At 46.4% G+C, this 27,624-nt stretch overlaps 3 protein-coding genes across 3 annotated transcripts; 1 reads left to right on the forward strand and 2 right to left on the reverse strand.

Annotated features, from left to right (window-relative positions):
- The first annotated feature begins 453 nt into the window (after positions 1–453).
- Positions 454–11,577, forward strand: LOC309355318 (trans-1,2-dihydrobenzene-1,2-diol dehydrogenase-like). The gene is made up of 7 exons (XM_081886093.1): positions 454–751; positions 3,868–3,979; positions 5,456–5,619; positions 8,608–8,860; positions 8,976–9,100; positions 10,401–10,551; positions 11,395–11,577. The coding sequence occupies exons 1-7, from the start codon at positions 662–664 to the stop codon at positions 11,532–11,534; spliced, it is 1,035 nt and encodes a 344-aa protein (XP_081742219.1). The 5' UTR covers positions 454–661; the 3' UTR covers positions 11,535–11,577.
- Positions 11,578–12,496: 919 nt separating this feature from the next.
- On the reverse strand, positions 12,497–19,354 carry RPL13A (ribosomal protein L13a). The gene is made up of 8 exons (XM_081886101.1): positions 19,243–19,354; positions 18,347–18,419; positions 17,526–17,591; positions 15,609–15,710; positions 14,530–14,615; positions 14,266–14,325; positions 12,960–13,082; positions 12,497–12,621 (listed from the first exon to the last, which is right to left on the reverse strand). The coding sequence occupies exons 1-8, from the start codon at positions 19,255–19,257 to the stop codon at positions 12,535–12,537; spliced, it is 612 nt and encodes a 203-aa protein (XP_081742227.1). The 5' UTR covers positions 19,258–19,354; the 3' UTR covers positions 12,497–12,534.
- Positions 19,355–21,451: 2,097 nt separating this feature from the next.
- LOC309355301 (trans-1,2-dihydrobenzene-1,2-diol dehydrogenase-like) lies at positions 21,452–27,615 on the reverse strand. Its single transcript, XM_081886060.1, has 7 exons — positions 27,307–27,615; positions 25,279–25,390; positions 23,989–24,152; positions 23,592–23,844; positions 22,386–22,510; positions 21,751–21,901; positions 21,452–21,665 (listed from the first exon to the last, which is right to left on the reverse strand). The coding sequence occupies exons 1-7, from the start codon at positions 27,397–27,399 to the stop codon at positions 21,556–21,558; spliced, it is 1,008 nt and encodes a 335-aa protein (XP_081742186.1). The 5' UTR covers positions 27,400–27,615; the 3' UTR covers positions 21,452–21,555.
- Between the last annotated feature and the right edge of the window lie 9 nt (positions 27,616–27,624).

Consider the following 27,624-nt stretch of genomic DNA (forward strand, 5'->3'; position numbering starts at 1 on the left):
CGCATGAAAATTCACCAGCATTTTCGTAAGAATTTCTCCCCATATATACATACACACACACATGGTTGTATGCAATGTTGCCTAATATACAGACATTTGCAGAACAATTTCCATTGATGCGATGCAATTTTTGAACGTTATTTTCATGAATTCTTGCAATTCTTATGGACCTTTGAAAATCCTTTTTTTTTTTTTTTTGCCGAACTTTACGTGGCATGGCAGAATTCGGAGAATTTCAAAGGATGGCTTTGTTGTCTCGGAAGGTTAAGATTACACAGATTTACCTTGAAATGCGAAATGAGTCTTCCTCCCCACCCTCTGGCCCATACTCAAAATAGACCCTACCAGGCTAGATGGATCAGTGGCCTGACTCAGTATAAGTTAGCGCTGGTCATGTGTTCACCCCACGCGCTTGCCCTGAAAAGCCAGGATTCCTCCTCCCTGTCCTGTGCATCATTGCCTCATTCCTCTTCTCACCTGCGCGAACACTTCTGGAAGTAGGCAAGCAGGCCTCTACCTGCCCTTGGGCTCCCCAGCCTGCCTCTTTACGCTAAGCCTCAGCCCTCTGTGTGGGCAGCTGAGTGACAAACTGCTGCACCCTCCTGAAGAAAACAGGCAGAAGGAACAGCACCTCTCCGCCGCATCGCTTCAGGAATTCAAAATGGCTCTCCGCTGGGGGATCTGCTCTGCTGGGAAGATCAGCCACGATTTCATCGTGGCCTTGAAGACTTTGCCGGCAGTGGATCACAAGGTTGGATAACAGGCCTGGAATGAATGGGGTGGGTGGGTGGCATGGGGGCACAGGGCAGCCAAAACCAGATTCTGTCACACTTTGCGGATAGAATTGCCAGCTTTCTTCTGTGAGAGCTTCTGTGCCATTAAGAGCTCCCTGTCGCTAGAAATGTAGCTGGCAAAGCTTTCCCTCCCCATGCTAGAAAAGTGAGGTGCCTTAGCTTTGTGGTGGAGCACGTGGTTTTTGCAGGCAGAAGTTGCATCTCTGCTATTGCCAGTTATTTTTTTAAAAAAATAGATTCTCATGTAGTGATTCTGGAGAAAGAATTACTTTCTGGAGAAAGACCTGGAAGAACAGCTGCCAGTCAGAGTAGAGAACAGTGGAGTAGAGGGACAAATTGCCCCATTTTCTTTGAGGGGAAGCTCAAAGCTAGGATAGGCTCCCTGCCTGGAACCATGGAAAGCTGCAGACAGTCAGTGCTGACAATACCGAACGAGTGAGGTGGACTAGTGGTTTAACATGGTGTAGGGCGGTTTCTGGTGCCTCAAAAGCCCCTGCCTTCTCTGTTTCTGCTTCACAGGCGGATGTTAAAAGACACAGGTGTCCTGCCATAAATTGTTGAAAATGAGAGCGAACGTGGCGTAGTGGTTACAGCAGTGTTTCTCAGACTTGGGTTTCCCACTGCTGTTGGACTACAACTCCCACCCTCCCTGACTACTGGCCCTGCCAGCTAGGGATAATGGGAGTTGTAGTCCAAAAACAGCTGAGGACCCAAGTTTGAGAAAAAACTGGGGTTAGAGTGTTGAATGGCTCAGCCATAAAGCTCGCTGGGTGTCCTTGGGCCATTCACGGTCTCTCAGACTAATCTCTACCTCGCAGGGTTACTGTGAGGATAAAATGGGGAGGGGATTGCCATGCACGTCGCCTTGACCTCCTTGGAGGAAAGGTGGGGTATAAATGTAACTTAAAACCATGAAGTGCAGGGGTGGAACCCAACAGCAGTTTTATTCCATTACATGATGGGCTGCTGTTCTCCTGACCTTCCATTCCAGGAACCATCATTTTCTTTGACTGCTGGTGCTCCAGTCTCGGCCACTTTGCTTCCATATAACACTGTCTGTGTGAACCTGCATGCAGGACCTGTGTGATCTATCAGGGAGCTGCCTTATACCAAGTCAAACCACTTGGTCCATCTAGCTCAGGATTGTCAGCACATGGTTTCGTCTAGGCCAGGCTCTACCAACCTGGTGCCCTCCAAAACATCTGGAGGGCAGCAGGCCGGCAAAGGTTGGGCTAGCCTGTCTCCACTGCCTAGAAGCAGCTCTCCAGAGTAGAAAGGGTTACAAGGGAAAGAGTAGCTGGCGTCTTGAAAAGCAGCAGTTCACACTGCAACATTTTGTTGCAGTTCTGAGTAGTAGTCTTTTCTTTTAACCAACTGACAAAAACAACAACATCAAGCAGAGCACGACTGCCACTCCTTCAAGAGAAAAGATGTCTTCATGAGAAAAGTGCGTTTTGGGCATCCACCCAAGGCTACACCCCCAGTTTCAGCTAACATCAGCTAAAAGCTCGCAAATCTCTGTCTCTTGCCTTTGAAAAACTGCCAGCTGTTATTTCTGCTACCTCTCCTCTTCCTTCTCTCAGCTCAAGGGTGTCATCTTCTTCAAGCTCTGATGGGTATCTCATTCAAACAGACAAAACAAAAAGATTCCAGAAAGATTCCAAACGATCTCCTCCGCATGATCTGATTACTAAGCATTCATCCTAATTTGCTTGCACAAAGCTTCCACATAGTTAGATGGTGCCAGTTTCTTATTAAGCATTCGCTCTTATTTGTTTGTGGTGTTGTTATGTGATAATGAACATTCATCCTGATCTGATTGTGCAGCATTTATACATCTCATTGTTAAACATTTGTGCACGCCACACTTCTCACTTGCTGACAAAGCCCATCCACCTGCCCCTGATCCTGGCATTTCCCTGAAGCTTAGAGACACAAGTTTTAGTTTTGCAAAGCTGCTCCCTCTCTTCATCACCCACCTGGGTTCCTGGGTTTGAGATGTGCAGCCTTATACAGATCCCTCTTCACCTCAGGCAAGCATGAAATCCCTCCTAGGAGCCACACCTCGAGATTCGGGAGTTGTCAGAACTTGATGCACATTACAGCCAAATGCTGCAAAAAGAGCAGCTGTTCCCTGCTTCTGTACTAATAATCACCAAAGGGCACTGTCATCACTCACATGGTTGAGGGTGAGGGTGAAAGGAACCATTCTTTATATTGACTTTAGAAAGGGGCCATAGCTCAGTAGGCAGAGGACCCATGGCTCTCAACTTACAGATTTGAAAATAAGGGACCAGCAGCCTTGAAAATAAGGGACCAGCAGCCAAAATAAGGGATTTTCCAGGCACAGGTATGTTCAGCTTCTGAGCTCCTCTGAGCCAAAGGCAGAAAGGCCAGCCAGCAGCCAAATGAAGCCTCATTAATAAGGGACAGCAGCGGGATATGGTGCTGGGATAAGGAACTGTCCTGCCAAATAAGGGACACTTGACAGCTATGAGAGGACCTGCTTTGCATGCAGAAGGTCCCAAGTTCAATTCCTGACATCTCCAAGTAGGGATGAGGGAAGAGGTCTCTGACTCTGTGGCGAAGGAAGGCTCTCCAGCACCTGGGGCGAGGTGTCGAGGAGCAGGGCAAACCACCCACAGGGGTGGGGCAAACCGCCCGGCGGTGCATGCACGCTACTGATACAGACGGCACACATGTGGCACCAATACCAACGGCACTTGAGCAGTGCCCATAATGACAGCACGCATGCACCTTGGCTGCCCTACAGTGAGTGTAGCCCTTGGCTGGCTGCCATTTTGACACCCCCCCCTCAGGGTGACACCCAGGGCAGCCCCCCACCCCCTCCTTCCCACACCCCTGCCCTGACTGAAACCCTGGAGTCGCTGCCTGTCAGTGCAGACAATATTAAAGCTAGATGGGCCAATGCTGACTCACTCTTATCATTCTTGTGATGGTACAAAAAGTGATCAGTTTGCAACTTACTTTGACATTCAGTTACAAACTAGGGTGACGTGAGGCTCTGTCAATCATGATCTCTTGTCTCATAGGCTGGCTCTTCCCTCCCCAGGTAGCCGCCATCGCTTCTCGAGACCTCAAGCGCTCTGAGGATTATGCCAAGCAGCATAATATTCCTAAGGCCTATGGATCGTACGAAGAATTGGCGGAGGACCCTGACATAGGTGAGGCAGATGGAGCTTGGAAAATCAGCCCAAGTGGTCATGAGTGGGGAAAGGGGAACAAGGTGTGATCTTCTAAGGCAGCCTTCCCCAGCTTGGTGCCCTCCAGGTGTTCTGGATTATGCCTCCCATCAGGCCCAACCAGCACCCATGCCCAGAGTCAGGGATGATGGGAGTTGTACCCATCTTGAGGGTACCAAGTTAGGGAAGGCTATTCTAATGGAATCTGGATATCAAACTAGAAACAGCTTTCAGACAGGAAGACATCAGACGCCACCCTCTCTCTGTCCCTTGTACACATCTCTCAATGACTCTGCAAAAGAACAATAGGAAGCTGTCTCATAGCCGGTCAGACTGCTGAGCTTGCTTAACAATGACATTATATGTATCTTATGTGTATTTTAATGCACTGAATAGAGTGAAAGATTATGAGGCATAGGGGAGTGGAGAGTGTGTGTATTAACAGCGCTTAGCTTATATTTTTTAGTTGCTATTTGTTGGAGTTGTTAATATTGTTTTATAAATTATAAATGTTGATTTGTTAATCACATAACATTACTTTTGCTGTAATCATGATGTTTCGCTTATTTTCTGTTAATAGTGTTTTACAGGTTGCAATCATTTTGTTGCAGATTCGTTAATTATTTTATATGATTTATGTTGTATTTGTTCTATTCTGCTTTATTGTGTTATTGTTATTTATTGTTTGTAAGCCGCTTTGAGGTTCATTTGAATGAAAAGCAGCATAGAAATACAATAGCTCGGCTCAGCTCAGATAGCCCCTCAACCCACAGCTCTATGAGGAGATGGTGGCATTTCTAGACAGAGCTGTGTGAGAAACAGGAGTTTCCTCTTCCCACTTCAGCACAGAAGTCAGAGGAAAATAGATGTCTCTCTTTCTCCATGAAGAAGCTGCATGGAAGGACTGTGCTATGAGGAAAGACAGTCCTTTTCATGCAGAGCAGAACAGAAGCTAAATGATCTGCACACGGAGAAGGGGAAGGCCATTCCGCCACCTCATGGACAGATTGCTAAGCAGCTGAGAAGACAGTGAGATGCTGGTGGCTCAGTTGGGAAGGCTGTGTGGGCTGGATCAGGCCAAGCCCATAGGCTGCTATATTAAACAGACCCCTATATTAAACATACTCCAGCCTTCTCAGGATCTGGAACCCAGCCAGAATAAGGAGCAAAACTCAGATTCTTGGTTTCCCTCTGGTGGTTTCGTAGTGGTGGGGTTCAAGTTACCATGGAAAGTCCCACCTTCTAACATAGAAGCTTTGCCCACTAATCCTGGATCTTTGAGGGGTTGGCTGTGATAGTTAGTGGTGAGGGAATGCTCTCTACATTTGCTCAGAAACACCTTTATCATTTCACTAGTTTCAGACCACAGAAAACAGACTGAGGTGGAGCCTACAGGTTTTGTGGCTAAATTTTGGCTTTCATTTTCTCCCCCCCCCATCTGCTGGGATCCCTCTTCAGACGTAGTCTATGTGGGGTCGGTCCATACTCAGCATCATGCACTCGTCCTCCTCTTCCTCCGTGCGAAGAAGAACGTCCTGTGTGAAAAACCCATGGGCATGAATGCAGCAGAAGTCTGGGACATGGTACAAGTGGCCAAAGAGAACAATGTGTTCCTCATGGAGGTAGGAAATATTGAGGCAACGTGGGAAGAAGTGTGATACAGCAGAAAAAGAGTAGAGACTGTCTGCAAGATATGGGTTCAAGTCCTATTTCTGCCTGTTTATTGAACATTCATGCTGATTTGCTTGCACAAAGCTTACACAGAGGTTAGGCTACGTCTGGTCTTCATTGAACATTCATTTTGCTTGATTTGCACTGAGGTTATATGGCAATGAGCACTCATCTGATTTGTTTGCCCAGTCGTTCTACATCTTTCTGTTAATCAGTTGTTTATCCCACAGTTTTTAGTACATTTCTGCATCACTTTCCTAACTGCAAGAAGTCCTTTTTAAAAAAAATTAAAAAGTGGATTTGTCGTACAAGAGCAACAGAATATTTTAATCCACTTTCATTGTGCAAAACCTAAATTTCTGGTAAACAGTTGAATCCGTCCAGCAAATTACTGACATTCTAGAGGAGGTCTTTCTAGCTAATTATGGTTTACTGTGAATGAGCACTATGCTATTGCACATTCCTCCCCTGTTGCAACCAGGAAGCCTTAGTTTCCTGTTACATCTCAACCAGGGATCATGGTTTGTTTGATGATTGCTAGCCAATCTTAAAGCTGTGGTTTGTTGCTGGCATTTGCTGATACTGGCTTATTAGAAAGCAACAAACCACAATCTCTGGTAATGGGAAGACTGATAAATTGGTAACAGGTTCAAGAGTCTCGTGTTAATTCATATGGCCCTATACAACACGGGCCCAAATTACCTTACAGAGACAGCTCCTGGCTGACATAGAATGGGAGGGATTTCTAAAAGGTAGGTGTCACTATGCTAAAGGTTCGATTCTTGCATTGTACAGAATGGACCTCCCAATGAGATGATATTTACAGAAGGCCCTCTCCTGCAGAGCATGGTGATCAGCTGGATATATAAGCGATGAGATTCTCTTTTAGACATCTAGCTACCAAAGGAATTGCGGTTAACTGCTAGCAAGAGAACACAATTAAGCTGCTCTGAACAATGCAGGAACCAGAGTTGTCCCCACTGACCATCTTCTGGCAACACTCCCATATAGATACTGTGCAACAGGTAGAAATTCAGCAGGTGCAGCTCTCCCTTATGATTGCAGACATAATGAGGAGGAATGTTTTGTCTGCGGAACGTCAGCATTGTGCAGCTGTGACAGGCACAGACGGGAAACTGGCAGTCTAATAAATGTGGCAAGCTTAAAGTTTTGCAAGTCGCGAGCTGACATTGCAACCTTTACCATGTGAACTCTGGGGCACTGGCAAGTTCCTGGCAAGACTGTTAGCAGTCTGGGCTGTCACTGATTTCCAGTCACATGCTGCTAATCCTGCACATTTGCTTTTGTAGATTTTGACTCCAATAAACCCGTATATATTACTGCACTCCCTGCTCATTCTCTCCCCTGCCTCCTGCACTCCCTCCCTCCTTGTTCTACCAGTTCATCTCCCACCTTAGGCGAAGAGGTGAGTGAGTGTAGCGGAATTCCAGCTTTTTGTTTCGATTTATAACACACCCTGAAGTTTCTAGCCCTTATGATTGCCAGGATAAAATTGAAATCTGTATGAGGATTCTCCAACTTGGATAAATAATGAAAAGTTGCCTGATTTGCACATTCTACATTGGAAGCTAGGGACGTGGGTGGCGCTGTGGGTTAAACCACAGAGCCTAGGACTTGCCGATCAGAAGGTCAGCGGTTCGAATCCCTGCGACGGGGTGAGCTCTCGTTGCTCGGTCACTGTTCCTGCCAACCTAGCTGTTTGAAAGCACGTCAAAGTGCAAGTAGATAAATAGGTACCGCTCAGGCGTTTCCGTGTGCTGCTCTGGTTCACCAGAAGCGGCTTAGTCATGCTGGCCACATGACCCGGAAGCTGTACGCCGTCTCCCTCGGCCAATAAAGCAAGATGAGCGCCACAACCCCAGAGTCGGCCACAACTGGACCTAATGGTCAGGGGTCCCTTTACCTTTTACATTGGAAGCTGCCTTATACCAAATCAGGCCAACGGTCCATCTAGCTCAATATCGTCTGACTCACAGTAGCTGTCCAGGGTTTCAGGCAAAGTTCTCAACCAGCCCTATCTGGAGCTGCCAGGGATTGAATCTGACCGACCTTCTGCACTCGAGGCAGACAGTCTGCCACTGAGCAATGGCTCTTCCCCAAATCCTGTTCTTTAGTACGTTCCCATGTTTGAATTACTCTTTATTTTCCATACATCCCACTTATTTTTTCAGTTTTATCTCCTGCCAGTTACTACACTATACTGGCTCTCCCTAGCCAGTCTAGTGCTTTATTTGCAGGATTTATAAGCCAATGGGCTTGTTTGTTTTATTCTTACCTAAAATTGCAGTGCACCTAACACATTTAACCATGGGTAGGCAAACTAAGGCCTGGGGGCCGGATCCAGCCCAATCACCTTCTGATCTGGGAATCGGCGTGTTTTTACATGTGTAGAATGTGTACTTTTATTTTAAATGCATCTCTGGGTTATTTGTGGGGCCTGCCTGGTGTTTTTACATGAGTAGAATGCGTGCTTTTATTTAAAATGCATCTCTGGGTTATTTGTGGGGCATAGGAATTCTTTCATATACCGTATTTGTTTCCCCCCCCAAAATATAGTCCGGCCCCCACAAGGTCTGAGGGACAGTGAACTGGCCCCCTGCTGAAAAAGTTTGCTGACCCTTGCATTAAACACTAGTCACTGTGTAGGGGCAAATAAATAAATAAATAATTCAGAAGATTCACCCGCTTCTCAGCCTTCTCTTAGTTTTACAGTTTGCACCAGGCATTGCCCACACACGTTTAAATATCTTAAGGACTAGAAACTTGGTTTGCTGAGACACTTGTTAGTATGACACACAGGCTGAAGTTCCAGAGATTCTGAAACTCTGCGTCGAATGCCAAATTGTTCTTCATACCCACTCCCTCTTTCTTTTCCCAAATGGAAATGCAGGGTATAACTTAGCCTCCATCTCTTCCAGGGCTTCTGGACAAGATTCTTCCCTGTATCTGAGCAGATCCGCACTCTGCTAAGTAAGAAGGATCTTGGGGACTTGAGGGTGCTTCGAGCTCAACTAGGCTTTCGGATGGATGACATCCCAAGGCTGGTGGATAAGAAACTGGGTGGAGGCGTCATTCTGGACTTGGGCTGCTACCTCATTCAGTTTGCATCAATGATTTTTGGGCCTGAGAAGCCACAAAGCATTACAGCCTCAGGGTTCCTACTTGAGTCAGGTGAGGCTGCTACAGTGGGGTGAAGAGAGTGGAGTTTGTGGGAGCCCTAGGGCTATAATTAATGTTTGGGAGATATGGATTAGTGCTGCATCACATCCTTTTCTGTGCTTCCCAGGAGCGGATGAAACCGTTGGCATTGTCCTCAACTACTCAGGGAACCGGCAGGCTGTGCTTAATTGCACCATGATGATCGATCTACCAGGAGAGGCATTAATTGGGGGAACCGATGGGATTATCAAGGTACTTGGCTAACTGTGTGGGCAGATGCTTGACTTGTGAGGTGGGCTTTGTTTACTTTACCAGAAGCACATGGTCCACCGACAGGTACAAAATGGAGGCTTGGGTATACAAAATGGAGGCTCAGCAAAACGGAGCCATTGGCCTCCTGTACTCTGTGATCCATACCCTGGGATAGAGATGCTCTAAAACAGTGTTTCCCAACCTTGGGCCTCCAGCTGTTTTGGAACTACAATTCCCATCATCCCTGACCACTGGTCTTGCTAGCTAGGGATGATGGGATTTGTAGTCCAAAAACAGCTGGAGGCCCAAGGTTGGGAAACACTGCTCTAAAATCCAGACCTGAGTTACTTCGAGATGAAGAATTTTAAATACCAAACTTCAGGGAGAACAGGACGGACACAATTTTTGTTGTTACTACAGTATAGATAAGCTAGTCGGAAACCCACGTGAATTTACTGTAAATCATATAGTAAGTATGTCATCTCCATTCTGCCCACCCATAGCATGGAATATTGTGGATTCATAAATGGCGAGTGAATTATACATGATGGAGATGAGGAAGATGCACACTTACTTTTAAAAATTAGGATTACTTACTACTCTATCAATTTTTCCTCCCAAATAGGCCTGCCCCTCACTACTTTTAAAGTCACAACAACCCTGTGAAGTAGAACGATGACGCCCAAAGTCATTCAGGGAGTTTTGTGGCTGAATAGGGATCTACACCCCACTGGTCATGTTGGAGGGAAATTATGTCCAAATGGCAAGGACAATGAAGAAGAGAGAGATTTTAGGCTTGGGTAGAGTTCCCGTAGAATTCAAGCTGCCAGCCAAATGGCTCTCTGATTCATAAGTTGCATGCCATGAACTCGCTAGGTGACCTTAGCAAGTTGCTAGTCCTCAGTGTGAGCCACCTCACCCGACTACATTTATAATACTCAGAAGTGAGAACTCCTCAAGCAGCTGCAACACCCCACAGACAAGGGCAGGCCCCTACCAACCAAAGGGCAGCAATACCAATACCAATTGTGTTTCTGGCAATTCTGCCTCTGAGCAGCAGCGGCTTATGTTCCCCATTCACCTCACAGAATGGCAGTGAACCCTGATTTCTGATCCACACACATGGAACGAAAATGCCAACCGGGGCAACTTCCACTCCTTTCTCCATTTCTGTTGGAATTCTCTGACACCTTTAGCTGAGACTGATCAGGGAGATGGGAGTCTGATTCTCACAGAGTCGGCAAATCCCAGAGCTTCTCTGCTTTCCATCAGAAAATGCATGCTGCTTCTCTTTCTCTAGATCCCCAACCATATGAACAGCCCCACAGTCATGTTTCTCAAAGGAAAGCGGTGGGAATGGCCCCTGCCAACTTCTCCTGAACCGCTGTTCTTCGAGCACGACATTGGGCTGCGATACGAAGCTGAACATGTCCGGCTGTGCCTACTGAAGGGTAAGGCTCCTGTGGAGGTGGTGTTTTTGAGGAATGTGAATAGCTCAACCAGTGAGGGCAACCACATGTCTCGAGGAGGGCTGGCCCTACCATTAGGTCAGGTGTGGGGAACCTTTGGCCCTCCAGAATGTTGCTGAACTACACCTTCCATCTTCCCAGACCATTGGGCTCTGCTTGCTGGGGCTGATGGGAGTTGAAGTTCAGCAAAATCTGGATGGCAAGATTCCCCCTAGCAACATTAGAGGTAAAGCGAGCCTTCAAAATTTTAAATTACATGAAAGGACAGCAAGTCATTAGTTATTTAATGTTTTATTGCTGTTGGAAATTTATTGTAATACCAGGGAGGGGAGAGGCACCTGCAGGATAAATTATATATTTTCGCCTCAGGTGCCAAAGTAACAACCTTGGACACTATATGCCCCTGCCCTGCACTTTATGGGGTGTGATTGGCTGAGGCAGCATTTGCTGCTTGGCTCAAAGAAAATCTATTGGGCCACCTCCTCTTCCAAGCATCTCACAAGCAGCACATGAAAGGAAAGACCTCTCTCCTACTATATTACGCACCAGCAACTGTTACCCAGAGGCATACTGGCCCTGAATCTGGAAGCTTCATATAGACATCACAGCAAATCCCCCTTCTGTCCACCAACACTGCTCTCCTAAAAACTCTGCCATAAATGTGATCCTATATAACTTGAGAGTAGTTTAGAATGGCCCATTTCCTACATCATTATTACAGGCCCAGGAAAATGTGCATAGAATTGCAGTCTAAATCTACTTTGAAACTCAGACCTCAGAACTGTACCTATTAATCCAGGTTCTATTAACCTGTCTTTTATGCAGGTTTGAAGGAAAGTCCTGTCATGCCTTTACACGAGAGTGAAATCATAGCAACCATCTCTGATGAAGCACGGAGGCAAGTGGGTGTGATCTACGAACAAGATCGGGTCCAATGTATCAACCAATCTGAGAGCAGAAAATAAAATTTGCACTTTTTTGTCAGAAAACATTCTAGTACCTGAAGAATGGCTGCATTTATGAATGCTGTTGAGTACTGTCTGGGTGAGGACATGGAAACTCGTCTACCTGGAAAACAAATTATCTGAAAATGTGTCCAGGATATATTCTCCCTGCATCTACTGTTGTTTCAAAACACCTAGTTAATGCATGCCTGTTAATTCCTCAAAGGGATGGCATGGAACTCAGGGGAGAAATGGTCATCCCTTCCTAATCTAGTTACTCCCATTTTTGGATGTATTCTACAAGGCCATAATTAGCATTTTGAGCGAGAGGATGGGGTAAGAAGTCATGTTTTTGATTTAAAATATTTATCTCCCGCTCCTTATTGCCAATACTCACAACCCTAGTGGTATTCTCTCTAATGGTACCTAAACAGAACATTTATAGAAGGGGGGGGTCAGGGATGATGGGAGTTGTAGTCCCAAAATATCTGGAGGGCCAAGTCTGGCCATGCCTGAAGTAGGCCAAACCTGTTAAGTGTGACCTAAGTAAAACAGTTCATGGCTTGGAGCTGAAGTTCTTTCTGATGATTAAGACTATTCTCATGCTTAACACGGGTTCAGCAGTTGGCAACCCTACTGTCAAAGCACAAAGAGGTTTGTGTACGGCACAAGGTCAAAAGACGGAGGGGCTTACAGGACTGAGTACCAAATGAGAAATAAAGCGTCAGTCAAGCAATTTTTTTTAAAAGTGACTAAGACCAATACCCCTTCCATTGTTTACCTCTTATAAAGCATTCCAACCCATTCATAGAACTATGATCTCCCAAGTGCAGCAGTTCCTCTGCCAGAGAATCAAGAACCATTTACTCACACCAACGCCTCTTTTCCTTTCAACTCCAGTCCACTGCAGAAGAGAATTTGGCTGTAGCAATTATTGATCGGCTAACTTAAAAGTGATTTTAAAGCACAGACACAAAACCAAGAACCTGTAAACTATATCATTTATTGTGAATAGTTTTATTTAAACCAGAATGCCGTAATGTTTCAAGATGTCTGTATATTTTGCAATCTTGCCCTCCACATTTTTCTCTGCCTGCTTTTGGAGTTTCTACAAGAAAAGAAAAGGTAAATTCATAGGTAGGCTCTGTAAGAGTAGAAGAGGTCTGATGTTAAGAGAGCACAACATGTACACACAACTTTACATACAGATGCAAGACAGACAGTTGGGGGGAATTAACCAAAGTTCAGCTTAGGTATCTTCAACGATCTGAAGCCTATTCACCTGCTGGAGTGGCATAAATAGACACTCTTGCCTGTAATAATAATCTAAAGGTTCTGGTTCCCCCTCCATTTTTAAATTAAAAGGGGGAAGGGAGGGAGAGGTGTTCCTTTCTCCACTAAACCCAGAACACTCCCCACAATAATTATGAGTTCAGGCTAACTCACCTTCAGTTGCTTCTTCTTTGAGTAATGAATCTTGGCCTTTGCCTTGCGCTTCTCCTCCAGGGTAGCTGTGATGGCTTGGTACTTCCACCCAACCTCATGGGCAAGGCGACCCAAATAGGCAAACTGTGGTTGGGAAAGACACGTGTTAACTTACAAGTCTCCAGCACTGCAGGGTGCTGTTCCAGTGCACAAGATGTCGCTGCCCACACACAAAGTTGGGAGCTACCTCCTTGCTTGCCCCTTCTTGCCTCTATTCACTGAATCCCACACACCAACAGCATGAAGGCCTTTCTCCCAACCCACATGCTACTGCCCACAGAATTCCGCTTTCAATAATATTCCTAGGGAGACTATTGGCTCCATTCCTAGCACTTTCACCACCAGGCAAAGCCCTGAATGCAGCACACGTTATAAACAGGGATGTGGAGCCTGTTGCCCTCTGGTAGTTGTTGCTCCAACTCCCATCAGCCCCAACTAGAGCGACCAGGAATGATGGGAGTTGGAACGCAACAAAATCTGAACGACCCCACAGGTGACTCCTTAAGAGCCCAAATTCCTGCTGCACACGAACTGCTCTAATTTATATATGCCTTGCTGCTTACCCAAAGGGCTGTTTTGCCCCCACTCAAAGCACAAAGCTCCAACTATGAGGGGCTGGTCTCAGATGGTAGTGCATGAAGAGTTGTGGTCTCATGGTCTTGAGACTCGAACTAATGGTGGAGTGTCATCATCACTGACCAGCCAATAGCAGAAGGCGACACTTGCTGAGCGCAGTAGCTAAGGCCATCTTGCCAGGAACAGTCTATTAAGGCTGCTTCTGATAGGCTGAAGCAAGCACCAAAAGAAACCAGTTGCATAGGGGACAAGGCAGGTTTGACTATGACATGAGGTTTCAAGATGATCACATGGAGAAAGAAAGCTGCCATGGGTCCCATTAATAGACTAAGGATGCTCCCAAATTCAGAATTTTGTTCTTAAATACTATTTGTGGGGGCTTCCAGAAGTAACATATAAAGCTTATTGTGAGTCAGTCCATTTGCTCCAGTATTGCTGCTCTCCAAGGCCTCAGGCTACCTCTCTACAAAACTGCACAAGATTTTCAACTGGAGATGCCGGAGGGTGAACCTGAGGCTTTACTCATGCAAAGTGTATTGCTCCAGGTCTAACTTGGGGGGTGGGGTGGCAGCGTTATAGGCCCTCCCCCAGTTAGTGCTTTATGGCGCTGGAGTGCAGAAATGTTGGCAAACCACTTTGTGCCCCTCATTGGAGCTGTAAGACGTCTACTAAAAAAAATGGTAAAAAATACCTTGCGTGTGGGCTTGAGGCGGACCACTTTCAGAGCTGCAGGGACCACCATCCTCTTGCGCTGTAAGAGAACACATGTCCCATTAAGCAATATATGCAAGACAAAGGCAACTGTGAGCACTCCCAGAGGTGCAAAATCTGCCTCAGCGTTTGGAATTTTTTTCTCACTCTTCAAGTCAAACAATGTAGGTATAAGAGAAACATCACTGACAGAACATGATCAGGAATAATGATGGCAAAGCACCAAAGACAGAAGGAAAGTTACCTTATCGTAAGGAGGAGGGATGCCATCAAAGACCTTCAGCCTCTCCAAGGCAGCCTGACCCCGTTTGGTCTTGTGTGGGAGCATTCCTGCAAAGGGAGAGGAGATGTGAAGAGGCTGGAGGAGAAACAGAAGAGCAGTACGTGTCCTCTAAAAAGAAGCGTGAAATTTAGAATAAAAATTTGAGGGTGGGTCAAGGAAATAAAGAACTGCATAACTTTTAGAAGGCAGCCCTGGATTGGGACGTTTTTAATGTTTGATGTTATTCTGTTTTATTTATGCTGTAAGCTGCCCAGAGTGGGCGGGTTATAAATAATAAATGTATTATTATTATTAATTATTATTATTATTATTATTATTAACAACAACTTGCCTCTTTAGGGCAAATTCTGGAAATGAACACCCACTGGGATGTATATACTGACCAGCCAGTATTAGGGTAGCTTAAAAAACCCCTGATCTTTGCTAATTGCAATATAAACACATGAGCGGGCATTGGAACATAGCTATCCATTGGATATCACACTTCTCCGAATACTGTGATATAGTTTGTAGCTCAGAACACATCAAAATGCACAGAGAACTCTGTATTTTGATAAAACACACATTAAATATGTACAGGCAGTGAGTGATCAGTTTAGGAGTGTCTGATATGTGCATGACCACGCACGCTGAACCTGGAAAGGACCCCAAAACATCACAAAAGGGGGTGTTTGCAGGCTTTTCCAATGTGTTTCAAATATACTCAATCATTTCAACGTGTGGTGCCTTGGAATATAACCCCCATGTAAATTGGGGCTTGCCTGTATCTAAGTGCATGTGTAAAAGACAGATAAAAATTTACGCATTCAACACAGAAATGGAAGCAAAGAGACCCATGAGTGAATATGTGAAAAAGACACAGATTAGAAACGGTTTCATATTAAAGTCTTAACATGTTTTAGTAAAAGTGGTAAAACACAAATTAGTAGAACTGTTGATTCCCACTGAATACTGATTTGTGAATATACCATGTGATGGGCACGCCCCAACATATCAATTTATCTTCTTGGTCAGATAAAAGTTGTTGAGAATACACCTACCTCGCACTGTCCTCCAGAAGATCCGGCTAGGGGCACGGAAGTGGTAAGGACCACGGGACGGGTTGGTGTTCATACGCTTACGGAGGAAAGCAAGGTACTTCACTGGGAGAATGGGAAGAGAGAATGGCACGGTTAGAGCAGGCTGGCAAGAAAGTTACCATGAGCACAAGGCTGGCAGATATGCAGTTATATATATACTACTTACCTAAGCGTGATGGCTATCAAGCCAGTTTGCAGACTTTTCATGACCCACCTACTCATTTCTTGTTGTCTAGAAACTATGTTTACACTGTCTCAGGTTAATAACCACAGCAGTTCGAACAGGCCCCGCAGAACGTAATAGGCTTCAGGTCTTCATGCAGACCACAGGTCTTACAGACTCTATGTTTTTGTACAAAAACAAGGCATGCTGACGAGGAAATATTCTATATCAAATTGATACCAAAGAGGCAGAACTTGCCATGAGGCGAGTGGTGGTCTCAGATGGTAGTGCATGTAAAGTTATCTCATGGCCATGACACTCGAACTAATGGTGGAAAGGCATCATCACTGACCACCATCTCACCCATCCTGTTCCTCAAGTCAACGCCATTGCACACCAATGAGCAACAGTGGCAGTTACGACTGGCTAGCTAGTCCACGGCACAGTATCATAAATGTGCCAACGGAAGCTGGCAAGAATGACAACAGAACAATTAAAAATGTTTTTAGATGTTCTCAATATCTGCAGATGGTTTTAAATTGTTTGTAAACTTTTGAAATATGCTCTTAAATGTTAATAATAATTAATATGCCACCCACCCGACTGGGTTCCTCCAGCCACTGTGGGCAACTTCTAACAAATTATAACACAATACGACACCAAATCCTGGGTTTATTTGGGAAATAGGGTGGGATATTATTATTATTATTATTATTATTATTATTATTATTATTATTATTATTATTAAAGTTATAAGCTCAATGCTATGTATTTTGGGCAAGAAGGAAAGCCAGAATCTGAATTTATGCAAACATGAGACTTGCAGAGATGGTCAGTTGGCACAACGCTATTTCTTTCCTCTAGACCTGGCACGGGGGAGGGTAAAGAGCTGAGCAGTCCACCATTAACTGGCTCTTTGTCCTCTGGAATACTCATTATGGAGTCTTTACCAGGTAGCATCTACATCTGACCCAAACGACCTCTGCAGCTATAATGACTAGAGAATTACTCCATTTAAAAGGATCAAGGGAAAGACCTATTTGAAACACCAAAAAGCTGCCACGGACAATATGGAATTAGATGAAACAATGGTCTGGAGCTTGCTGTAAGGCAGCTTCCTAGGTTGATCTCTGATCCCTAGCTATTACTTGCAAGAAAAAAGGTCTTCAGCTACATTTCATATAAATGCTGTTGCTCTCTAGTGCGTCTTCTTGAAGACTCAAGGATCACTGCCAATCCTCCGATTTGAGGAAGCATACACATTATACACATTCCCCAGTAAACAAAAAAAAACATTGGGCCTCATAGTATATAACGCTTATGCTTCAAACCTGTAAAGTCAGTACTACTTGGTCTCTGTAATAATGCCAACTTTATTCTACACCTGGGGAGATTAACTTGCAATGTTAAAGATACTGCTGGACTTGAACTCCCATCAGCTCCAGTCTACATGGCCAATGGTTAAGAGATTATGAGAACTGGAGTCCAACACCATCTAAAGAACCACAGGTTTCCCAGCCTTGTAGGGGAAAAGAATGTTCAGCCTCAAAGACTGAAGGATTGGCTGTGCTTGTCACAGATGGAGACATTGCTTTATTATAGGCATGGAGAAACACTCTGTCCACAACATAATGCAAGTACTTTGAGAGACAACAGTGGAACAAGAATCGTAGCCAGACATTTAGACAGATTTTAAAATCTGCTATGGTACTTACGTTTGTTACGGTAGAAGTTGCCGGATATGTTGATCCCTTCGCATCGCACGACTACCACTTTGCGCCCTGGGAAGGGGAAAGAGTGCAAACTGAGATTGTGTCCTCACCAGAGCACAGGCTGGACACTAAAGTTCAGAAGAGGAACTCAATACTTTACCTGCCTGCTACAGACAAGGTAATTTCATGTTTCCCAGCCCCTAGCTAGAGACTAGAAAACTGCAAGCTGACTCCATCATTCTAGTACACAACACACATCCCACTCCTTCTCAGCTATGTGCTCAAAAGTTGGCCAAGCAAAAGCTCAAAAATCACATGGATCTTCCCTCATGAATGAATGTAACAGCACATGTGTTTCAAGTATAAGAACCTAGGTTCAAAGCCCCTACCCTAGGCTTTGGCAACTTAGTGCCCGCCAGCACAGCCACAGTTCAGAACATACCATGTAGCAAGGTTAATAGCATTTGGGGAGTAACAGCAGAACCCTGGTTCCGTTTTGTCTGATTCTCCTACTTGGCATGCACCCCCCAGTAAATACCCCTGAGGGAATGTAACCCTCAAGAGAGATAAAGGTTTATTATGCTCAACACTAGAAACTATGCCTCTTTATTTGAAAGGCCACATTCATTTTGCAATCCTTGGAGAAATCTAAGTTCGAAGCACTCCCAGAGCAAAAGAATTTGCTATCACAGTTGCAAGACTCAAAAAACAAACATCCTCACAGTCTACTCCAAAGTATATCGGAAGGAGAATTGTCAGCACAGAAAACTGTGTGTCCTCTGCCTGCCAGTAATAGCCTCTTCCCCTCTGAAACTGAATCTTACCCAGCAAGACTTGCTTAGCCACAATGGCAGCCAGACGACCCAGCAGGTGGCCACGTCCATCAATCACCAATACCTGGAGAAAGAAATGAGTTTTAGTTGGGGGTCATGTAAGCTGATAAAGGAAATGAGGGGGGAGCAAACAAATATTTTATTAGTCCAAGTAAATGTTAATGCTACAGCAATTATAATGGTATCCCGAAGAGGAGTGCAGGTTCCTGCCTGGGATCCTGCACAGAAGCACTCCTGCTGGAAAAAGATGTGCTGCCACATTTAATATATAGAGAAAGATTGTGAAGGTGCAGAGAGCCGTTGCTTGTAGGAGCCCCTCTCCTTTCACTCCAGATGAGCAAGTCTGGCCTGTACCTAGTCATTTTTTCTTTTTCATACCTAGCCTACCGATTTACATTTAAGTATTAAGAAATAACACACATATGCTGTTGAACACCCCCAATTCTTCCTTCCATTCAACATAAACCTGAAAACGTCAAGTCCTCCGTAGATGTTGCTTCCGATTAAAGGAAAACAGCAACGTGGTGATGGGGGGACGAGGCCCGCTTGCAGGAACCACGCGGTCCATATGTATCCCCCATCCAAGTGGCTAGTCCGCGGTGACGGGGAGCCACTCCACACGGGCGCATCATCAGCATGATTAACCCCGTCCGAGGCCGTGGCCCCGGGTCAGGCCCCGCACGCAAAGGCGGCAGCCTCGTCCCGCCCGCCAGGCCGCGCTTCCCTCCACGCCACGGGCCCCCCGGCCCCCTCCCCACCAGCCAGCGGCAGGGAAGGAGGCGGCAGGATGCGGCCCAGCACGGGGCTCGCCGCCCGCGCTCCCGGCGGCCTCCCTGCCCGTTAACCTCCGTGAAAAGCAACCGAAAACCCCTCAGAACCAGCCGCACCTTTGGCTCCGCCATGGCTGCTCCTCGGCGGCCGAACGAAAAAGAGGCTCCGCCCAGCGCACGCCGCGGGGTTACCCTTTCCGGCTGCTACCGAAAAGGTTGGATAAGCGCAGGGGCGGAAATGACATCGACGGACAAGGCCGCGCGGCGAAGCTGACAGTGTGAACGCCGCCCTCGTCGGCCGGGCTTGATGACGTCGAACGCAGCCTCGCCTCTCGCCGCCTTTTGCGTACCTATGTATTGGAGCAACCTCCGACATTAGACCGGGAGCGAGGCGCCTTTTGCTTGGTCCTCATTTTCCCCACCCCACCCTCAGCTTGTTGTAACGTATTAGAGCTGTCACGCTTATTAATTAGTCTTTTATTTCCTTTTAAAAAAATCTTTATTACGGTATATTGCAAAGTACGGTGGTACCTCGGGTTACAGACGCTTCAGGTTACAGGATGCTTCAGGATGAGAGCAGGAATCGTGCTCCGGCGGTGCGGCAGCAGCGAGAGGCCCCATTAGCTAAAGTGATGCTTCAGGTTAAGAACAGTTTCAGGTTAAGAACGGACCTCCCGAACGAATTAAGTACTTAACCCAGTTGTTCTTGCCTTATGGCGTTTACTGATCCCTTCCGTGTCACTTGCTATCCCACCTAGTGTGTCTAGGTGGCTCACTAGGTGGGCTCCCAAGGTGCTCCAATGTGGCTCAGTGGTAAAGAAGCTGCTTTGTATGCAACATGTTCCAGGTTCGATCTGCATGATCTCCAGGTAGAATTGTTCCCTCTGCCCTGTTGGCAGCCGCTCTGGATTGCTGCTGATCGTCAGACAAGGTCAGGTTCAGTAGATCATTATCCCATCCGACCTGTGGCCAAGTTTGATAGAAACTTTTTGATAATACAGTGGTACCTCGGGTTACAGACGCTTCAGGTTACAGACTCTGCTAACCCAGAAATAGTACCTCGGATTAAGAACTTTACCTCAGGATGAGAACAGAAATTGCGCGCCAGTGGCACGGCAGCAGCGGGAGGCCCCATTAGCTAAAGTAGTACCTCAGGTTAAGAAAAGTTTCAGGTTAAGAATGGACCTCCAGAACAAAGTAAGTTCTTAACCTGAGGTACCACTAAACAATAAAAGAAACTAATCTAAATAAAAACAAAGAGAGAGAAAGAAAATAAAAAAGGCGAGGCCTCTCTCAAAGGTACCTCTTGTCTCACACAGAAAGTGGTGGACCCTCCCAGCTCTCACCTGGGAGCTTTCCTTCTCCCAGTCTCTCACCTTGGGAGGTCTTCCCTTCCCTACCTCTCAGAGTCCTTCCACCAACCACCCATTTTTGGACCCCCAAAATGGCCCGGAGTAGAGAACACCAAAGGGGTGAAAGAGGGGTTCTTCAATTTTCCGCCTGTGCATTACATAAAAGAAATTATTCCAAGCACTCACTCTAGAACGATATCCAGCTGAGAGGACAGGAAAGGGGAGTTTTCAAGCAAGGGGTTTCTGGGAGAGAGGAGGAGGAAGAAGGGCTGAGATCCATCTTGGAAAGGGAGACAAAAGCTTCCCAGCACTGCTGTGGGCCATGTAAGGTCTGGACTCCCTCCATGCAGACTGAAGGTGTAAATAGGTGAATAAACCATCTTTCTTCTGCTGTGTCTTCTATTCTCCAAAGGAATACAGATCCTGTGTGTGTGCCTGGGGCTCCATGGGCTTTTGCTACCACTTGGCAGAGAGAGGGGCAGACACCCAGCTTTTTCAACATTATTAATTCATGTCAGCAATGGTTAAACTCTAACCAAGCATATCAGCTTCGTCTTCATACTGGCACAATCCATGCGGACAAAGACACAGCCTGCTAAATGCTGACAATATGGTCAGCGCTTGCAGATCACTATGCAGAGGACTTGGCAAGCCCCATGCTTAGCACTTGGCAAGTGCAATCTGCTGGTCAGCTGATTGATGGCTCCTGCAACTCCTGTTTGGGTCAAGTCAGATCTTTCACCTGCTCCAGCTCTAAACCTTAAGTTTAAAATGCCAGATTTGGAAAGAAAAAATTGAGAGGCTACAAAACTCATAAAAAGGCAAAACACAACAAATCTTAGGCTTCTATTTACAGAATGTTAAATAAATCAACATCTCATGGCGGGTGAGGTTCACATAATAAGCAGACACCCCCTTTGTACATATCTAATTGCATTTTATTTCAAAGATTACAATCAACATTTGCTAACGTTTGTTGCAAATCCACCCACCAGACTGGTGTTTCTAATATTAAAATCTGGTCTAGCGGCCGCCTCGCATGTATGAGCGAGGTCACTGAAATCAAGCCTGGAATGGGTCATGCGTGGTCCTGAGGATAGGACACCCCAAGCTGCCTACGGATTTCATCCAGGATAGAGTGGAGAAGCTCGCTGTCTCCAAGAGACATGATGGGGCTCTCCTTCAGGCCTGAGGGAGAGGAAAGAGAAAGGAGAATAAGGCAGGATGCTCTGCTGCTGCACACAGTCCGCCCAGGAGTGCCCGAGACTTTTACCTTGAAGGAGACATTGCCTGACGTGTTCTGCTTCATAGCACAGGCCAGTGGAGTTGATGAAGTACAGTTTTTGGGAAGGATGAGGAAGAGGAAACTCTTCCTTCTGTCCACTGACAATCAACTCTTCTGGGCACCAGAAGGGACCGGGAATCTGCCGAACACAGTTGTGAGACGAAGCATATACCAAAGCAGGCCCTAGAGCTCTCAAAAAGGGGTTATTTTGGGCAATTCATTTGTAAAGATATAGTTATGGGGCTTAAACTTTCCCAGGAGGGAAGCTCCAGGCTGTGCTTATGCTGACATTTATGTATTCCACAACATTTTGCACATACTGTAGGTCAAAAGCTGATTCTTCCATTCAGTGCAAAATGTGCAAATTAAATAAATTTCTACCCGGTGGTGGTTGTTTTAACTCCACGATCTCCAGATACACATATGTGTGTGTGTATGTGTGCTTTTCTCTGTCCTACCCTCACCCACCCAAACTGTCCTTCCTTACCCTCTTGGCCAGGGAGGGATGAGGTTAGGTCCCTAGAAGAGCCTATGGAATCCTGGATTGTGAACCTCCTGAAGCTTCCTTTTGTTTCCAGGAAGATGCAAAGTGTATCCCCTTCTCCATGTGGTCCAGGACTTACCTCGATTATCCCCTTGGTGCCAGTAATGCTGGCTTTGTTGGGCATCCAGGTCATCATGGTGTAAGTGAGGACAGCTTGGCGTTGGCCAGAGTAGTTCAGGATGATTGAAGCTGTTTTATCTACATCTTGGGGGAAACAAGCAACAGTGGTCATATCCACATGCCAGTTAGGCTGTGTTAGGCACATCATATTCTGCATCCACTGCACACTGAGATCTTGTTTTTCCTACCTGGTCTGGACCTATTTGCACATTTTATACCCCTGAAGGCAATTTTTCACAAACTGGGCTGTGTACACACATCATACCTTTAAAGCACAATGCAGCCTTTCTACTAAGTACTGTATTGGCCCAAATATAAGCTGCCCCCCCCCAAATTTGGGTCGTGAAAAGTTAAAGTGCAGCTTATATTCGTGACCGTACCACACTGGTACAGTGGTACCTTGGTTCTCAAATGCATTGGTACTCAAAACAACTGGGAAAGCAAACACTGCAATCCTGGAAGTAAGTGTTCTGGTTTGCGAACTTTTTTCGGAAGCCAAATTTTGAGTGCCACGCTTCCGTTTTGCGTGTTACACTGAGGTCTGTCTGTTTTTGCTATTTATTTTGTGTTTTTGAGGCTTTTTTGCTTTGTTTTTGACACTGTGTGGAACCCAGTTCAGTTACTGATTGATTGTGTGACTGCAGTACAGTGGTATCTCGGGTTACAAACGCTTTGGATTATGCGTTTTCAGGTTGTGGACCGCGGGAAACCCGGAAGTACCGGAAAGGGTTACTTCTGGGTTTCGCCACTCGTGCATGTGCAGAAGTGCCAAATCGCGTCACGCACGTGCGCAGATGCGGAGCCGCAGGTTACGAACGCTGCGGGTTGTAGATGTGCATCCATCACAGATTACGTCCGCAACCTGAGGTTCCACCGTACATTGTTTATTGCTTTCATTTTATGGATAAATGGTCTCGTTAGATAGTAAAATTCATGTTAAATTGCTGTTTTAGGAGTTGTTTTTAAAAGTCTGGAATGGATCAATCCATTTTGCATTACTTTCTATGGGAAAGCGCGCCTTGGTTATGGAATGCTTTGGTTTTGGAACGGACTTCCAGAACAGATTAAGTGTGAGAACCAAGGTACCACTGTATCTGGTATACCCTTGAATCCCTGGTGCAAAATACTGACCTCTAGAGGGGAGCAGGACCAACCCAACACTAACCTGCTTCATGCAAGAACCCCGAGGCCACAATGAACTCTGGCTTCTCCCCATCAAAAACCATGCAGGCCAGCTGAACACAGTAGATACCAATATCCAGTAAGCCGCCTCCGCCAAGATCTTTCTTCAGAGCCCTGGGGACAGTTAGGAGAGGGACACCAAACTCGGCTTGAACCACTAACACATCCCCGACAGTCCTTTGATGGAGCAGAGAGCGGATCTTCTCCAAAGCAGGGAAGAAGCGGGTCCAGCAAGCCTGAGGACAAACCAGAACCTTCACCTGCTGCAGCCCCACACCAGGGGCTCGTGCTCCCTTTGCAGGGGTTGGAGATGCCAGGCCAAAGCCTACCAGTTCCATACGGTACCCCTTTGGCCTTCAGGGAGAGCTTCTGCCTCTTACCTCCATGAGGAAGACCTCCTTTTCCCGAGCTGCCTGCACCATCTTCTTGACCTCTGCAGCGTTCATGCCCAGGGGCTTCTCGCAGAGCACATTCTTCCCAGCCTGGATGAAGAGGAGGGTGGCTGGCAGGTGGTGGGGGTGTATCACTCCCACATACACCACATCTGCAAAAGGTAAGGGAAGTCCAGAGGAAAGCTTCGCTCCTGAGCTCAGCCACAGCCAACATTTCTCTTGAGAAAGAGCCATTTAAAGCACACACCCCTTAGCAAGCTACAGTTCCCAGGATTCTTGTGCTTTAAATGTGCTTCCAATGTATGCAGCTAGAGTCTGAATGGTTGGGGAGACCCTCCAGGCCTGCCCATCCCCCCCTTTGCTCTTAGTACTTTTCCTCCCTGCGCTCCCTAGCCTCATTCCCCCACTCCTCAACGACCTTGCTTCTCACCCTCCTTCAGTATTTTGCTTGGCTGGAATACAGTGGTACCTCGGGTTACATACGCTTCAGGTTACAGACACTTCAGGTTACAGATTCTGCTAACCCCTTGGGTTAAGAATTTTGCTTCAGGATGAGAACAGAAATCATGCAGGAGCAGCGCAGCGGCAGCAGGAGGCCCCATTAGCTAAAGTGGTACTTCAGGTTAAGAACAGTTTCAGGTTAAGAACGGACCTCTGGAACGAATTAAGTACTTAACCCGAGGTACCACTGTATGCCCTTGAACTCCAACAATGCCTCTTGCTTGTTTGGAAAGAGAACAGAAAGGGGTGAGAGAGTTTATGTAGAAACTGTGGAGTTTGCAGCCCAAATCACAAATGCATGTTTTCTATTTCTCCTATGCACGTGGGATAGGAGGTTTAAATCTAAGCCTACATACAGAGTTCAATCCATTCCCAACAGAAAATGCTCTACTGTACAAATGTAAACATGCATATCGGTTGCTCCGCCCACTTTTGCCTCTGACTCCTCCCACCAGGGGCATGTGGCCCTTGGAAAGTTGCCCAGAAGGGAATGTGGCCCCCAGGTTGGAAAAACTTCTCCACTGCTGTTGGATGATGTTCCCATTCCAAAACCCAGTTTACATTGTACGGTACAGGGGAATTTCCCTTTTCCCTTGGGGGACAGATGTGGCGCATCTGCTGCACATGCAGAAGATCTGAAGATTCCACCTCCAGCATTTCCAGGCGGGGCAAGTCAAGTGTAGACCATACTGAGCTGGATGGACCCCATGGTCTGACTTGGAACAAGGTAGTTTCCTCCCTCCCGATGTCCCCAGGGTTTCGAGGAAGCTTTCTCACCAACGTCCGTATCCTGAGCCAGTTCTGCATAAGAGCCATAGGCCTTGGGGATGCTGTGGTTCTTGGCGTATTCCTGTGCCCGGCTCAGCTCACGAGAAGCAATGGCCACCACCTGGGAGGTGGATGGGGCGAGAGACAGAGGAACAGAGTGTGACTCTAAAACAGCCCAGGACTGGAGCACAAGAAACACCACCTTCTGCTGGAGGGGCTTGGCCAGATTGAGCAGCTTTTGCTTGTCCGTCCTCCATCTGAAGACATGAGATATACTCAAGAGTCGAGAGTGGATTTAATGCTCTTTATTCAGCTCATGGTGGTGAGGAGGGAATGGAAGTCCCCTCAAAGTATCTGCTTTATATACATCATTTACACAATGGGCTGCACGTGATTGGCTAATTCCGGAATTCTCCTGTAGGCCAATCAGGTTGTGGATTCACTTCTATCTGGAGCTGGATTGGGTGGCTCCTGCTGACCAATCATACTGCTGCATTGTTCTAGGACCAATCAGACTGCTGCATTCTGAATCCTATTGTTCTAGGACCAATCAGACTGCTGCATTTTGGATCCTATTGTTCTAGGACTAATCAGACTGCTGCAGTTTGGATCCTATTTAACTCAGTACATAACATCTGCCCTGTTGGATCAAGCCAAAAGCCTTTCCTGGTGCTTTTCCTGGTGCTGTCGACTGAATTAGACATTGTATAGAGACGTGTGACTGCATACCTCCAACGTTTCTCCGATGAAAATAGGGATGTCCCATCCCATATTAATAGTTTTACTATTTATACTCCACACACATCTTAGTGGGTTGTCCCAGCACTCTAGGCAGCTGCCAACATATAGAAAAACATAATAAAACATTAAGAAACCCTTCCCTATGCAGGATTGCCTTCAGACGGTTCAGGGGTCGGTTAACTCCACAATTCTCCAATGAAAATAGGGACATCCTAAGGAAAAGTGGGACATTCCGGGATCAAAACAGAAACTGGGACGGCTTCTCTAGATCAGGGACATCCCTGGAAAATAGGGGCATTTGGAGGGTCTGTGACTGTTTGACCCACTGCCAGATGAATCCCAGGGGAGGCTGCCAACTGAGTTAGGGGCCACAGCGATCCAGCTGCATTGTTTTATACTTTTTGAATGTCCCGCAATCTTATCATGAAGCAGTTGTGTTCTTATAAATCAAGCACGGCTTGTTGTTTCTTTTTGTATTCCAACATATTCCTTATCATTAAAAAATATGGTGTTGCACGAGAAAGGGTGGCCCAGAGAAAAAAGTTTGAGAACCACCGGGCTAGTGCAACTATGGCCAGATCAGACAGAACCTGCCAGCTATTGGTGAATAGTAGCTACACAAGTAAATCAGGATGAATGCTCAACAAATAGGTCATCTGGAGGAGCGTCTAGTTAGTAGGCCAGGAAGAGCCTCTAGGTTTACGAATTCTTTAATAAAGGAATCCAAATTCCTCCTTTCCTTAAAGCCAGCCCTGCTGCCTTCTTCCGAATCGCAAGTTGCCTGAAGTCATATCTTCTCTGCATCTATAATGTAAACCACAGAACCACCTGCCTTCTCCACACAGGGATGGGAACTGTTGGCCTTCCTGATGTTGTGGGTCTCCAAATCCCATCACTCCCAGCCAGCACAACCAATGGTCAGGGATGATGGGATTTGTAGTCCAACATCATCAGAAGGGCGACAGATTCCCCACCCTTGTTGTAGCATCTGGGCCTCCAGAGACCCCAGTCTCTTTAATTCTAGTTCTCCCTTCTTTCCCGAAGACCTGGGAGTCCTAGGTGCCCTAGGACCACTGTATTTTAATAGACCACTGTATTTTAATACTTGGTTGGAAGCCGCCCAGAGTGGCTGGGGAAACCCAGCCAGATGGGCGGGGTATAAATATTCTATTCTATTCTATTCTATTCTATTCTATTCTATTCTATTCTATTCTTCCCAGTTTGAGCTTCCCATTCAGTTCCATAGGTGGGAATAGCCCCCCTCCATCCATCTTCAGTCTGGGCTCCACTTATTACCTTGTGGTCCTCTGGCGGCAGAGTCTTCAGAGCCACCAGGAAATCATGGCTAATCTTGCCAGCAGAGCAGATCCCCCAGCGGGTGGCTGTCATGGTAGCAGAGAGGAAGAGAGAGAGAGGCGTTGTGCGTGGACGGAGAAAGGCAAGCAGCGCTTGGTGTGGCTTCTAGCGCAGGGAAAGGACCGCTGCCCCTCAGTCAACGTTCGTGAAGCTTGGACTCTGGACTTGGGCACCTGGCCAGCTATGGAGCGAGAGAACCAGCAGGGGGCTTCAAATCCCTCAGAATGAGAAGGTTCAGCACAGGTATGTATGTGGGGG

Source organism: Podarcis melisellensis (assembly GCF_964234715.1).
Source record: "Podarcis melisellensis genome assembly, chromosome: 13".
NCBI lineage: Eukaryota > Metazoa > Chordata > Lepidosauria > Squamata > Lacertidae > Podarcis > Podarcis melisellensis.